The sequence below is a fragment of the Molothrus ater genome, chromosome 35 (assembly GCF_012460135.2).
Source record: "Molothrus ater isolate BHLD 08-10-18 breed brown headed cowbird chromosome 35, BPBGC_Mater_1.1, whole genome shotgun sequence".
In the NCBI taxonomy this organism is placed as follows: Eukaryota; Metazoa; Chordata; class Aves; order Passeriformes; family Icteridae; genus Molothrus; species Molothrus ater.
The window spans coordinates 201261-216233 of NC_071662.1; the positions used below are offsets into that span (position 1 = coordinate 201261).

Here is a 14973-nt window from a genome sequence, read left to right on the forward strand (position 1 = left end):
CCAGGATGGTCTAATTGCCCTAAAGCTTTAGCTGCAGCCACCCAAGGTAGTCCAAATTGGGGGTGCTACCATCCGACACCTGGATTAAAGCTTTCAAAGAAATCTCTTTGATATAATCCAATACTTCTCTGGGGGTACCTGCTGCTTGATCATCTGGTAGGCTGTGTTGTCCTTCTCCAGCTCGATGGTTGATTGTCAATTCTGTCCTTGCCTCATTATTAACATAGTCTGCTATTAATTGATTTAGTAAACACTTCCATCCCCCTTCCCACAGGGTGTATTCTGTAAGTGACAAGAACATGGTCATAATATATTTTACATCAAAGGGGGTTAAGACATGTGCTGTAAACATGGCCCTCATAAAGCCATTAAAACAAGGTAAGTCCTTCCTATGGTCTTTAGCTGCCCTACACAGATCCTTGATTTCCCCATAAACCAATGGCTGATCCCTGGGATTCTGCCCCCTTCTTTCATAACATACAGGGGCAACGAGGATTTTTAGAGTATTTGCCAGTCTCCTTCCTTAACTGCTTCTTTCCGGATCCTTTCGCAGAGATCATCCGGGGTTGAGGGGCATGGCTGCTCTGGGGAATCCAAACTGTTTTCTGGGGAGGAAGAATAACCTGGAGCAGAAACATTCGGATTGGAAATAGTGTGACAGCTGGGCTTAGTATCTTTGACCATGGGGTTATATTGTTGCCGGAGGGTGAGGATGAGGGTGTTGGTTTTTTGTCAGGTGTTGGGGAGGAAGGGCCTTGATTTAAGATGGCGGACTTCCAGGTTGGCCTTCTGGAGGCATGGCCCAGGGTGGAGGTGGAATGATTGACAGTGGGGGCGTGACTCACAGTTGTGGGGGTGGAGTCTGGAGGTTCACTCAGGGCAGTGAAGCCATTCATTATATTGAACAATAGTTTTTGAGAAATAAAAGAATTAAAAGACACTTAAAAGGATATCAAGGGAATCGCAGACGTTAATAAATAACCTAAAATACACTATTAGGAAGAACTTTGAAATAGCCTAAAATACACTGTCAGGGAGCCCTAACTTTGATCAGATATCTAGATAAGTTAACCAAAAAACACTCACAGAAGAAACTTTGGAATTAGAATATTTGAAGAGGAAACATTGGAATTAGAATATTTGAAGAGAAAAGCAGAAATGGAAGCCAATAAGTTAAAGTGACCTGCCAAGCCATTAGAATCAAGCCAACTACAACAGTAACTTCTGCCAAGCCATGGAAAGACATGCCAAGAATAACAGGAAACTGCCCAAATTAGGAAAAGCTTAAAATTTAACTAAGGAAGACCAAGAATTCCCGGAAGACTCCGCCTGTAATATGCATGTAATAATGATGTAATCCTTCTTCAAAATTGTATAAAAACCTGCTTTTGCTGTACATAATTCAGAAATCCATTTAGCGATTTCTCCAACGTGTTGCCAATAAATACCTCCTGCCTATAGACCTCAAATCCAGTCTCTGGGCAGCTTATTCTCGCCTTTTGGGGCAAAATTCGGCATCAGCAGGAGAGAAGGTTGTGGTAGCAGGAAGTGGAGGAGCCAAGATGGAGGCAGGACGGTCAGGCTCAGGGGCAGCTGGAAAATTTTACATGATCCACTTCATGATTGATTTTAATTTGTTCTTTGACGATATTTGGTCATGATCAGTGAGAATTAACTTAAAACATCCATATACACACCTTTCTTCTTTGGACATCCAGCTGCCCATTTTTCTCTTGCTCTGCCTTAAGTGGAGCAGCCACTGGAACACCCAAAATCAGTTATGGGATGTGGATGCATATTGTAAAAACACAGTGGCAAAATGGGCAATAATTGTCCTGCGTTTCCCCAAACCCACCTGCAATCCTACACAGGTGAAACTGTCGTTGTCCCTGTGGATCCTGGCCAAGGTCCCTCGAAGCAATGATGAATCTGCCGGCCCGGCACAATCCAAAATCCCGGGGAGCGCTGGCCTATCCATCAGCTAACCCCAGCTGATGTGACTGAATGTCAGGGCCCCTGTTCGGGCGCCAAAGGACATAATGAGGGTGGCTGTGACAAACCTTTCTGGTTCCCCAACTTCAGGGCAAGGGTGGGGAAAATGAAAAGGAGCAGATGCTGGGGAAGATGAAACAGGAAAGCCTTATAAATATGATTGCCTGGCAAAAGATTTTGAGAATATGGAAACTATAAGGGAGATTGAAATGAAAGCAAGCTTTGAGATACCAAGCCTTAGTTACTGAACAACTGGAAAACAATGGTATGGCTGGCTGAAGGTAATCTTCTTTTGATGAAACAACACCCTCTGCTTGCAGACAGGTCCAAGGGTCCGAGCAGACCCTACTAGCTCGGCAGAAGGGGTGCAAAGGGTAGTTTTTAGGGTTTGAAATGTAACACAGTATGGTAATGTAATGATCCTTATAGACTGTATGTAAATGCTATAAGATTTGTGTCTTGTACTAGATTGGTTAGTGAAAATTAGAATATGCAGCACAGAAGAAGATTTATTGTATTGTAACGGGAACTCCCCTCCTCTTTCCGGCATCCATTTTGGGCGCCTCTTTTGAGCTCCTCTCTCGAGCCTGCTCCGAGCTGTGGCTGGCAGCTCCAAACAAGTCCCCTGCACCCACACCCTTTGCAATAAACCACAAGTTCCAAGACCTGGCTTCAGAGATCTCTCATCTCTGTCCGTCCCAACCATCCTAACCCCCGATGCTCCTACAAGCAGGATCAATGGAGTTGCCCAAAAAGGACTTTAGTAACAGGGTGAAAAACAATAAACATGGAGAAGTCGAGCACAGTACGAGGGGTGGGATTCAAAGACCTGAGATAAAGGCGAAGCAACAAAATATACACTTGAGGATAGAACACTCTAGAACAATAACCCTATAGGGGAAACAAGTAACCAATAGGGGAGGAGAACTTGGACAACTTAGTAAAACAACACTAAAGACTTATGGGGGAACCCTCAAACTCACCCTAAGTTAAACTAATGATTCCCAGGGCCTGAAACTCATGCCCAGTTCTTCCAGGATAAAATCTGGCTGACCCTGAGTTACAGCTGGGCTAACTCCCACACCGCTGCTTTGCTCTGGCCCCTTGGGACCATGTGGCCCAACAGACCCACAGGGATGTCCTTGGTTCCACGAGGCCCCACAGTGTCACAATGGTCCCTTGGATCCATGGTGCTCTGCAGTGTCACAATGCCCCCTTCATTTCACAAGGCTCCCAAATGTCACATTGGTCTCCATAGGAAGGAAACCATGGAGCCCTCATGTTTCAGGAGCTGATGAACGGCAGCCACCAGAGGCCAAGGCAAGCCTGACCTGTCTGTCCTGGCAGGTTTGCTTGGAGCAACCCTTGGATATTTGAAATTATGAATGTGGAATCCTAATTTAAAACATTTGTGCCTGGAGAAGGATGATTTTTTTCATAAAAGGAAAAGCAGAGAGCCCTCTCCAGTGTTTGGAAAACAGGTGAGTGCTGGCACTCAGGAGTTAAAGACCAGCCAGACTTGTCTGTCCTGGCAGCTTTTGTCTGGCAGTAATCCTTGGATACACAGAAATTTGGAGGTGGAATCCAAATTTTGGCCATGGATACCTGGAAAAAATGGACAGTTCTTTTCCATACAAAGGAAAGCCCAGAGCCCCAGTGTTTCAGGGGCAGATGGGAGTGGCCTTCCACATTCCAAGGTCAGCCAGACCTGTCCGGTGACCCCTGGGAGGCCAAGGCAGCCACAGCTATTTCATGTTCCCTTGGTTCCACAGGGTCCTGCAGTGTCACAATGGTTCTCTGGCTCCCATGAGGCCCTCAGGTGTCATAATGGCCCCTTGATTACACAGGTCCTTAAGGATCCTAATGGTCTCCATGGTTCCACAAGGCCCCACAGTGTCCTAATGGTCTTTGGGTTCCATGAAGCCTCTCTGTGTCACCATGGCCCCTTGGTTCCATTGGGGCCCAGTAGTGCAACAATGATTCCCTTGGTTCCACATGGTGTCACAATGGCCCCTTCCTTCCATGAGGCCCCACAGGGTCACAATGGTCTCCATGATTCCATGAGGCCTTGCAATGCCACAATGCTCTCCATGGATCCACGGTGCCCTGCAGGATCACAACGGCCCTTTGGCTCCATGAGGCCCTGAAATGCAGCAGTGGCCTCTTGGTTCCACAAAGCCCTGCTGCTTCACACTGGCCCCTTGGGACCATGCGGCCCAGCAGAGCCACAAAGATGTCCTTGGTTCCACGAGGCCCCACAGTGTCACAGTGGCCCCTTGGATCCATGGTACCCTGCAGGGTCACAATGTTCCCCTTGGTTCCACAAGTTCCTACAGTGTAACAGGTTCCACAAGGGCCTGCAGTGTCACCATGGCCCATTGGTTCCACAATGCCCCGCAGTGTCACAATGGTCTCCATAGGAAGGAAACAAGTGAGCCCCAGTGGTGCACTGGCAGATGAGAGGCAGTCACCAGAGGCCAAGGCTGGCCAGACTTGACTGTACGGGCAGATTTTGTCTGGGAGTAACCCTTGGATATAGGGAATTTTAGACACAGAATCCCAATTTTGGCCATGGGTGCCTAGACAAGAAAGACAGTTCTTTCCCACAGGAATAAAAGCACAGAGCCCCAGTGCTGCACAGTCAGATGGAAAGTGGCCCTTGACATGTCAAATTCAGTGGGACCTGTCAGACAGCCTCCAGGAGGCCAAACCAGGCAGACCTGTTCCATGTTCCATTAACTTCTTGGGTCCTAACACTGTCACAATGGTCTCCTTGATTCCATGAGGTCTGGCAGTGTCACAATGGCTTCTTGGTTTCATGAGCCCCAACAGAGTCACAAGGGTCCATTGGCCCCACGCAGCCCTGCTGTGAAACAATGGCTCCTTGTTTCTATTTTAAATCAATCACAATCAAAGCACAGTTTGATCATTGATCCCTGCTTCCATAGGGCCCATGATTTGCACAATGGTCTCCTTGATTCCATGATTCCGGGATTCCACAGTCTCACCATCGTATCCTTGGATCTCCATTGTCACAACTGAGCCATGGCTCCATGAGGTTCCGTAGTGTCACCGTGGTTGCTGTCAGAGGCTGGATGAGATCCATGTCCCGAGACACCTTGGGATTCTCGGAATGCCCGTGTGGGGCCAGGGCCGGGTCAGGCCTTGGTTTGTGGTGGGACAGAGCCCCGCCCCCAGCCCTGGCCTGGCAGAGGTGCCAATCACACAGCAGGGGGTGGGGCTAACCCAGCTCTGATTGGCCCAGCTGTCAATCAATCAATGACACACCAGCAGCTGGTGCTACCCTGGCTCTGATTGGACAAGCAACTGGCAGTCCCACCCCAGGGGCGGGGCCATGAAGGCCCAGGGGGTTAAAAGCCAGAGCAGGAGCCCAGCCCAGGCTATGGATCCTGCCTTCTCCTTGCGTTTCTCTCTTGGTGATGCTGGAACCCCAGCACTTGGTACCCATGTGCGTGTCTTTCTGTTGTTTTCTATTTCTTCTCCTTCTTATTCTGCTTACCTGGATCTTTTTTGGGTATTTTAAAATCTTAAATGTTAAAGGATTTTAGGTTAAATGTGTGGGAATCCAGGGCACAGGGAATATTTCTCTGTCTGCTCTGAGGGATCCTGACACCCAGAGAAACACTGCCTTTAACCTTTGCTCATGGAGAGGACTTCCAGGACATTAAGACAGATTAGAATTTACCAAAGTGTGAAATAGATTAGAGGGGAGTACACTATGTTCCTTGGGTAAGAAATTTAGGTTTTGGGATCTTTAGTACGGTGTAGATAGGAAGCAAGATGGAGGAATTGGGGTGTAGTCCCTGTCTTCTTCTTCATCTACTCCATTTTCTGCAGTGTTGGTGGCACAGGGTGATTGATCAAGGAAAGCACAGTGCAGAGGTTATGTGGACAGTCAAGGGATGAGTTAGTGGTCGATAAGTAAAAATATTGTGCATTTCAAGAGTTAATTGGATGAGACAACTTTAAAAGATCTTGAAACTGTACATTTTTGGGGTCATTTTGAGGAGTTTTTCCAATGTGCTGAGCCTGGTGTGGACAGCAAAGCAAAACTTTAGATAAGATAACAATAAACAAGAACCTGAAGACCAATCAAGTCCCATGCGTGTCCTTTAACCTGGCACAGAACTGCTACTGAAGCGTTTCCCCCATCCAGGGAGCCCCCAGAAAGGCCCAACATAAAACAAACATCAATGACTGGTGCCCCTAAAATGTTTGTAATAAGTTGGCTTTTTTCCATAAAGTTGTTTACAGAAGGGTGTTGGCTTAATTGGCCAATCATGTGAAATGTGTTGATTAAATGACCCAATGAGGTACACCTGTAGCAAAACAAGAGATAAAAGAAGAGGATTGGAAAAACAGTTGGCTTTTAGCCCTTAGCCTTCTGATCTGAGTCTGTGTCATCTCTGACTCAATGGAGACATTTGGGGATCTGTGGGGGCTCCTTTCTGAATCTTGAGACCCATGGCTCCTTTCTGAACCTTGAGGCCCAACAGGATCTTCTCTAATAAACTTTGCCTGAAGCTCCCACTGTGCCCATGGCAGGAACCCCTGTGAGTGTCTGGGCCATCCCAGCTCTTTGGCAGCCTGGGGACTCCTGGGATGTCACCGTGGAGCCCCCGTGATTGCCTGTGACAGATGGGTGCCTTTGCAGCCCAAGGTGCCCTGGGATGTCACCATGGAATGGCTGTGACTGCCTCTGACCACAGGGCTCTTTACCATCCCCAGAAACCCCTGGGAGGTCTCCATGGAGCCCCTGACTCTGCCTGTGACATTCCAGCTCTGGAACAGCCTGGAGACTCTTGGAAAGTCCCCATGAAACCCCTCTGAGGGCCTGTGACAAATCTGATCCTTAGCAGGCAACCATCCCCAGCCCCCTGTTGCTATGCTTGGTTTCCATGGCAACCATCGCCAGTCCCCTGTTGCTATGGTAAGTTTCCATGGAAACCATCACCAGAAGCCTGTTGCTATGGTCAGTTTCCATGGAACCATCGCCAGCCCCTGTTGCTATGGTCAGTTTCCATGGCAACCATCACCCGCCCCCTGTTGCCATGCTCAGTCCCTTGGCAGCTCCATGGAGACCCCATGCCAGGGCAACCATTGGCAGCCCCATCCCCAGGCTGATGGGATCCCAGAAGCACAGAATTGGCTGAGCTGGGAGGGACCCATCAGGATCCTCCAGTCCAACTGCTGGCCCTGCACAGGACACCCCAACAATGCCAGCCTGGGCCTGGCAGTGCTGGCCAAACGCTGCTGCAGCTCAGAGAGCCCTGGAGCTGGGACCCTGCCCTGGGGAGCCTGGCCAGGGCCCCAGCAGCCTCTGGGCAAAAACCTTTTCCTGACATCCAACCTGAGCCTGCCCCGACTCAGCTGCAGCCGCTCCCTCCACTCCTGTCCCTGGGCACCAGAGGGAAGAGGTTCCCACAGCCCCAGCCAGGGACCCGCTCCCAAGGCTGCTGCCATGGCCACCAGGGCTGCCACCAGCTGGGATGATCAGTTTCCACGGGCCGAGCTTCAGGAATGGGATTCCCCAATTTCCTGCTCCCACTAAAACCGCGCTGCCCTCGCTGCCCTCCCGCCTCCCATGGAAAGCACAAAAGGCAAAGATCCCGGGCTGGGATAAGAACAAAATTTATTGGGAACAGCAACGAGATAAGGAACTAATGGAACAGAAACAATATTGATAACAGAAGGGATAAGTAAAACTATTTACAGAGAAAACTACGACATCAACAACTGTCTCTGCCTGCCCACATATTTCTCCTGTCTGGAAAGGACACCCTTCTCCTCTGGGAGAGAGAGTCCCTTTTCTGCCCCTGGCAATGAACTGAGGTAGGAGTGAATGGAAGGACAGGGCCATGGCCAGACCCTCACGTTCTTCCATCCCACATCAGGTCATTGGCAGGGGCAGGAAAAGGGACAGGTGTCTTCCCAGCATGGATCACAGGGAACATGGATCTCCAGGGCTCTTCCCAATGTGGGTTCTCCCATGGGGTATGAAGCTGGAGTGGTGCATGAAGCTGTTCCTGCAATCGAGGCACTTGCAGGGCTTCATTTTCTGGTGGGTCCGTTGGTGTCTGGTCAAGCTAGAGCTCTGGGTGAAGCTCTTCCCACACTGGGGACACTCGTAGGGCCTCTCCCCAGTGTGGATGCGCTGGTGGGTGAGGAAGCTGGAGTTGTGCTTGAAGCTCTTCCCGCAGTCAGGGCAGCGGAAGGGCCTCTCCTCTGAGTGAATCCGCTGGTGCCTGGCGAGATCAGAGCTGGTCTGAAACCTCTTCTGACACTGGGGACACTCATAGTGCCTCTCCCCTGTGTGGATGCGTTCGTGGATGATGAGGTGGGATTTGTGCTTGAAACCCTTCCCACAGTCTGGGCAGAGGAAGGGCCTCTCCTCTGAGTGAATTCGCTCATGCAGGTGGAGACTGGAGCTGGTCTGAAACCTCTTCTGACACTGGGGACACTTGTAGGGCCTCTCCCCAGTGTGGATGCGTTGGTGGATGATGAGGGCAGAGCTGCAGCTGAAGCCCTTCCCACACTCCCCACACTCGTAGGGCCGTTCCCCAGTGTGGATCATCTGGTGGCTGATCAGGGTGCTGCTCTGCCTGAAGCTCTTCCCACACTCCAAGCACTTGTGGGGCTTCTCCCCATTGTGAAGCTGCTCATGGACCACCAGCTCTGAGCTCTGGCTGAAGCTCTGTCCACCTTCCTGGCTCAGGGTGGGTCTTTCCCCCTCAGAGCACCCTGGGCTGGGTGTGCAGCCCCTCTTCCTGTGAGATCCCTGGGATTTTCCTCCACGTTGCAATTCTGCACTGTGGAGCCATTTAAAATGGCCTCTCCCACGTGGTTCTGCTGTGGAGATTTGTCCTCCCTGGTCTCCATCCTCAGCTTCTTCTCTGGGGGAGGAAGGACAAGGAGAGGATGGGATTTGCCTCCGTGCCAGAGGGAAGGGGAAGGAGATCCCCCCAGAGCATCCCCAGCAGGACGGGGTTGGCAGCAGGGTTGTCCTGCAGCCGGGGGCTGTGCTGGGCTGGGAGATGGAGCAGGAGAGAGGGGGAAAGGGGCACTGACTTCCTCCTCACCTGCCTGGCTATCCCAGGGCTCCTTCCTCTTCCTTGCAGCCTCCTCCTCCATTGAGTCAAGGTTTGGGAATAAGAAATCCTGTTTTGGGAAGAAAACAAAGGGTGCACACATTGTCTTTTGTTCTGGTTTGAAGGAAAACCTGAGGGAGAGTCTAAACCAGAATTACAATTTAATAAGAAAATTTAGATCAAGGCAATGATACAGAAACACTGTCTTAAATTGATAGAGTCAGGATATAACCTGACACCCTGCTGGTCAGGGTGGTGGCAGCAGTCCCATTAAATGGTGGCTGCAGTCCTGTGGGAGGGATGAACGTGATTCTGTCCGAGCAGTGATCCTGTAGAAGGGTCTGGTCTTCCTCTGGAGGTCCAGGGCTGGTTCTGGAGCTCTTGTCCTCTGGGAATCCAGTAGGCAAGCTGCTCCTGGTGTTGCCAGCCTGAGCTTATATCCAGGTAGGAATGCTTGGATCCTCCCCCTGGGCAGAGCATCCCACAATGGGATGATGGAATTTTATCAGTCCTGCAGTGCCACTCAATGGCCCATTCACAGCAGATATCTCCCCTGGAGGGCGTTATCAAGGCTGAGTCATGGAAGAGATCAAGAACACTGCCCCACCTGTTTATAGCAGCTGATGAAGACAGGGATTGAAAACATGCATTTGGTTCCATCTTACATTGCAGCCTGAAACAGTGGGGGAATCCCTGCTCAGGGGGTGAACACCACCCCCCTTACCCAAACTGGCTCAGGTGTAAAACCCCCACCCCAGGAAGGCCACACACACAGGGGACAATGTCACACTTGCCCTGCCCCAGGAGAGGTCTCTGTCCCTGTCACTCCTTTGCTCTCCCCTCCTTTTCTCTTTCTTTCCATTTCTCTCTCTACCTCACATTTATTATTCAATAAAATCCACCTTGGATTTGATCTTGTTACCACCTTAATTGCAACAGAGGTATCTCTCAGAATTTTCTTAACCAGAATGTGACATTATTTTGACAGAGTGGGTTTAGGCACTATTTTCTTACCCCAAGTGCCTCTGACAACAGCATGGTTCCCTCCTCTGAGGAGGTTGTGGTCCTCTCTGGAGGAACTCTTGGAAACTTTCAATCCCCTTCTTTTATACCTTGGTTTTCTACAGGTGGACCTCATTGGTCATTTAGTCAACACATTTCACATGATTTGCCAATTAAGAAAACACCCTTCAATAATCAAGTTTATGGAAAAAGCAACTTTTTACAAACCTTGTCAGAGCACCAGTTATTGATGTTTGTTTTACATTGGGCCTTTTTGGGGGCTCCCTGGATGGGAGAAACCCTCCTGTGCCAGTTCTGTGCCAGTAAAAGGAGATGCACGGGACTTCTTCAATCTTCAGTTTCTTATTTATTGTTATCTTATCTAAAATTTGGTATTGCTGTCTGCACCAGGCTCAGTGCGCTGGAAAAGCACTGCAAAATGGCCCCAAAATGTTCGGTTTCAAGGTGTTTTAAAGTTGTCTCATCCAATAAACTCTGAAAACATACATTTTTTCCATTTATCTAGCAAAAACTCATCTCTTGACTGTCCTCATAACCTCTGAACTGTGCTTTCCTTGACCAATCACCCTGTGCCACCAACACTGCAGAAAATGGAGTAGATGAAGAAGAAGACAGGGACTACACCCCATGTCCTCCATCCTTCTTCCTATCTACACCATACTAAAAATCCCAAAAGCTAAATATCTCACCCAAGTGACATACTATACTATCCTCTGATCCATTTCACATTTTGGTAAATTCTAACCTGTCTCAAAGTCTTGGAAGGCCTCTCCATTGGCGCAGGTTAAAGGCAGTGTTTCTCTGGGAGTCAAGATTACTCAGAGAAGACAGAGAAATATTCCCTGTGCCCTAGATTCCCACACATTTAACCTAAAAAACTTTAACCTTTAAGATTTTAAGTTACCCAAAAATGTTCCAGGTAAGTAGGATTAGAAGGAGAAGAAATAGAGACCAACAGAAAGACAGAAGCTCCATAGAAAGACACGCACATAGGTACCAACTGCTGGGGTTCCAGCATCACCAACAGAGGAACCCCAGCAGAAGGCAGGATCCACACCCTGGGCTGGCCTCGTGCTCCGGCTTTTAACTCCCTGGGCCTTCATGGCCCCGCCCCTGGGGTGGGACTGCCAGTTGCTTGTCCAATCAGAGACAGGGTAGCACCAGCTGCTGGTGTGTGATTGATTGATTGATTGACAGCTGGGCCAATCAGAGCTGGGTTAGCACCAACCCTGCTGTGTGATTGGCACCTCTGCCAGGCCAGGGCTGGAGGCGGGGCTCTGTCCCACCACAAACCAAGGCCTGACCCGGCCCTGGCCCCACACGGGCATTCTGAGCATCCCAAGGTGTCTCGGGACATGGATCTCATCCAGCCTCTGACAGCAACCACGGTGACACTACGGAACCTCATGGAGCCATGGCTCAGTTGTGACAATGGAGATCCAAGGAAACGATGGTGAGACTGTGGAATCCAGGAATCATGGAATCAAGGAGACCATTGTGCAAATCATGGGCCCTATGGAAGCAAGGATCAATGATCAAACTGTGCTTTGATTGTGATTGATTTAAAATAGAAAGAAGGAGCCATTGTTTCACAGTGGGGCTGCGTGGGGCCAATGGAGCCTTGTGACTCTGTTGGGGCTCATGAAACCAAGAAGCCATTGTGACATTGCCAGAGCTCATGGAATCAAGGAGACCATTGTGACAGTGTGGGCACCCATGAAGTCAATGGAACATGGGACAAGTCTGCCTGGTTTGGCCTCCTGGGGGCTGTCTGACAGGTCCCACTGAATTTGGCATGTCAAGGGCCACTTCCCATCTGACCGTGAAGCACTGGGGCTCTGTGCTTTTATTCCTGTGGGAAAGAACTGTCTTTCTTGTCTAGGCACCCATGGCCAAAATGGGAATCCTGCATCTAAAATTCTCTATATCCAAGGGTTACTCCCAGACAAAATCTGCCCGTACAGTCAAGTCTGGCCAGCCTTGGCCTCTGGTGACTGCCTCTCATCTGCCAGTGCACCACTGGGGCTCACTTGTTTCCTTCCTATGGAGACCATTGTGACACTGCGGGGCATTGTGGAACCAATGGGCCATGGTGACACTGCAGGCCCTTGTGGAACCTGTTACACTGTAGGAACTTGTGGAACCAAGGGGAACATTGTGACCCTGCAGGGTACCATGGATCCAAGGGGCCACTGTGACACTGTGGGGCCTCATGGAACCAAGAACATCTTTCTGTTCTCATGGAACCAAGAACATGTGGCTCTGTTGGGCCGCATGGTCCCAAGGGGCCAGTGTGAAGCAGCAGGGCTTTGTGGAACCAAGAGGCCACTGCTGCATTTCAGGGCCTCATGGAGCCAAAGGGCCGTTGTGATCCTGCAGGGCACCGTGGATCCATGGAGAGCATTGTGACATTGCAAGGCCCCATGGAATCATGGAAACCATGGTGACCCTGTGGGGCCTCATGGAAGGAAGGGGCCATTGTGACACCATGGGAACTTGTGGAACCAAGGGAATCATTGTTTCACTACTGGGCCCCAGTGGAACCAAGGGGCCATTGGACACAGCGAGGCTTCATGGAACCAATAGATCATTGTGACACTGTGGGGCCTTGTGGAACCATGGAGACCGTTAGGATCCTTAAGGACTTGTGTAATCAAGGGGCCATTATGACACCTGATGGCTCATGGGAGCCAGAGAACCACTGCGACACTGCAGGGCCCTGTGGAACCAAGGGAACATGAAAATAGCTGTGGCTGCCTTGGCCACCCAGGAGTCACCTGACAGGTCTGGCTGACCTTGGAATGTGGAAGGCCACTCCCATCTGCCCCTGAAACACTGGGGCTCTGGGCTTTCCTTTGTATGGAAAAGAACTGTCCATTTTTTCCAGGTATCCATGGCCAAAATTTGGATTCCACCTCCAAATTTCTGTGTATCCAAGGATTGCTGCCAGACAAAAGCTGCCAGGACAGACAAGTCTGACTGGTCTTTGACTCCTGAGTGCCAGAACTCACCTGTTTTCCAAACACTGGAAAGGGCTCTCTGCTTTTCCTTTTACAAAAAAAATCATCCTTCTCCAGGCACAAATGTTTTAAATTAGGATTCCACATTCATAATTTCAAATATCCAAGGGTTGCTCCAAGCAAACCTGCCAGGACAGACAGGTCAGGCTTGCCTTGGCCTCTGGTGGCTGCTGTTCATCAGCTCCTGAAACATGGGGGCTCCATGGTTTCCTTCCTATGGAGACCAGTGTGGCATTTGAGAGCCTTGTGAAATGAAGGGGCCATTGTGACACTGCAGAGCACCATGGATCCAAGGGACCATTGTGACACTGTGGGGCCTCCTGGAACCAAGGACATCCTTGTGGCTCTGTTGGGCTGCATGGTCCCAAGGGGCCAGAGCAAAGCAGCGGTGTGGGAGTTAGCCCAGCTGCAACTCAGGGTCAGACAGATTTTATCCTGGAAGAACTGGGCATGAGTTTCAGGCCCTGGGAATCATTAGTTTAACTTAGGGTGAGTTTGAGGGTTCCCCCATAAGTCTTTAGTGTTGTTATACTAAGTTGTCCAAGTTGTCCTCCCCTATTGGTTACTTGTTTCCCCTATAGGGTTATTGTTCCAGAGTGTTTTACCCCCAAGTGTATATTTTGTTGCTTCACCTTTATCTCAGGTCTTTGAATCCCACCCCTCGTACTGTGCTCGACTTCTCCATGTTTATTGTTTTTCACCCTGTTACTAAAGTCCTTTTTGGGCAACTCCATTGATCCTGCTTGTAGGAGCATCTGGGGTTAGGATGGTTGGGATGGACGGAGACGAGAGATCTCTGCAGCCAGGTCTTGGAACTTGTGGTTTATTGCAAAGTGTGTGGGTGCAGGGGCCTTGTTTGGAGCTGCCAGCCACAGCTCGGAGCAGGCTCGAGAGAGGAGCTCGAAAGAGGCGCCCAAAATGGATGCCGGAAAGAGGAGGGGAGTTCCCGTTACAATACAATAAATCTTCTTCTGTGCTGCATATTCTAATTTTCAGTAACCAATCTAGTACAAGACACAAATCTTATAGCATTTACATACAGCCTATAAGGATCATTACATTACCATACTGTGTTACATTTCAAACCCTAAAAACTACCCTTTGCACCCTTCTGCCGAGCTAGTAGGGTCTGCTCGGACCCTTGGACCTGTCTGCAAGCAGGGGGTGTTGTTTCATCAAAAGAAGATTACCTTCAGCCGGCCATACCATTGTTTTCCAGTTGTTCAGTAACTAAGGCTTGGTATCTCAAAGCTTGCTTTCATTTCAATCTCACTTATAGTTTCCATATTCTCAAAATCTTTTGCCAGGCAATCATATTTATAAGGCTTTCCTGTTTCATCTTCCCCAGCATCTGCTCCTTTTCATTTTCCCACCCTTGCCTGAAGTTGGGGAACCAGAAAGGTTTTTCACAGCCACCCTCATTGTGACTTTGGCGCCCGAACAGGGGCCCTGACATTCAGTCACATCAGCTGGGGTTAGCTGATGGATAGGCCAGCGCTCCCCGGGATTTGGGATTGTGCCGGGCCAGCAGATTCATCATTGCTTCGAGGGACCTCGGCCAGGATCCACAGGGACAACGACAGTTTCACCTGTGTAGGATTGCAGGTGGGTTTGGGGGAAATGCAAGAAATTTAATGCCCATTTTGCCACTGTGTTTTACAATATGCATCCACATCATAACTGATTTTGGGTGTTCCAGTGGCTGCTCCACTTAAGGCAGAGAAAGAGAAAAATGGGCAGCAGATGTCCAAAGAAGAAAGGTGTGTATATGGATGCTTTATGTTAATTCTCACTGATCATGACAAAGTACCTTCAAAGAACAAATCAAA

The 14973-nt window shown here is 49.6% G+C and overlaps 1 protein-coding gene across 1 annotated transcript in view; it reads right to left on the reverse strand.

The window, feature by feature from the left end:
* Positions 1 to 7954: 7954 nt before the first annotated feature.
* The window catches only part of LOC118700706 (zinc finger protein 268-like), a 260704-nt gene continuing 253685 nt past the window's right edge, over positions 7955 to 14973 (reverse strand). The window contains 1 exon segment of the mRNA XM_036405302.1: positions 7955 to 8715. Coding sequence (XP_036261195.1) covers positions 7955 to 8715 — 761 coding nt within the window.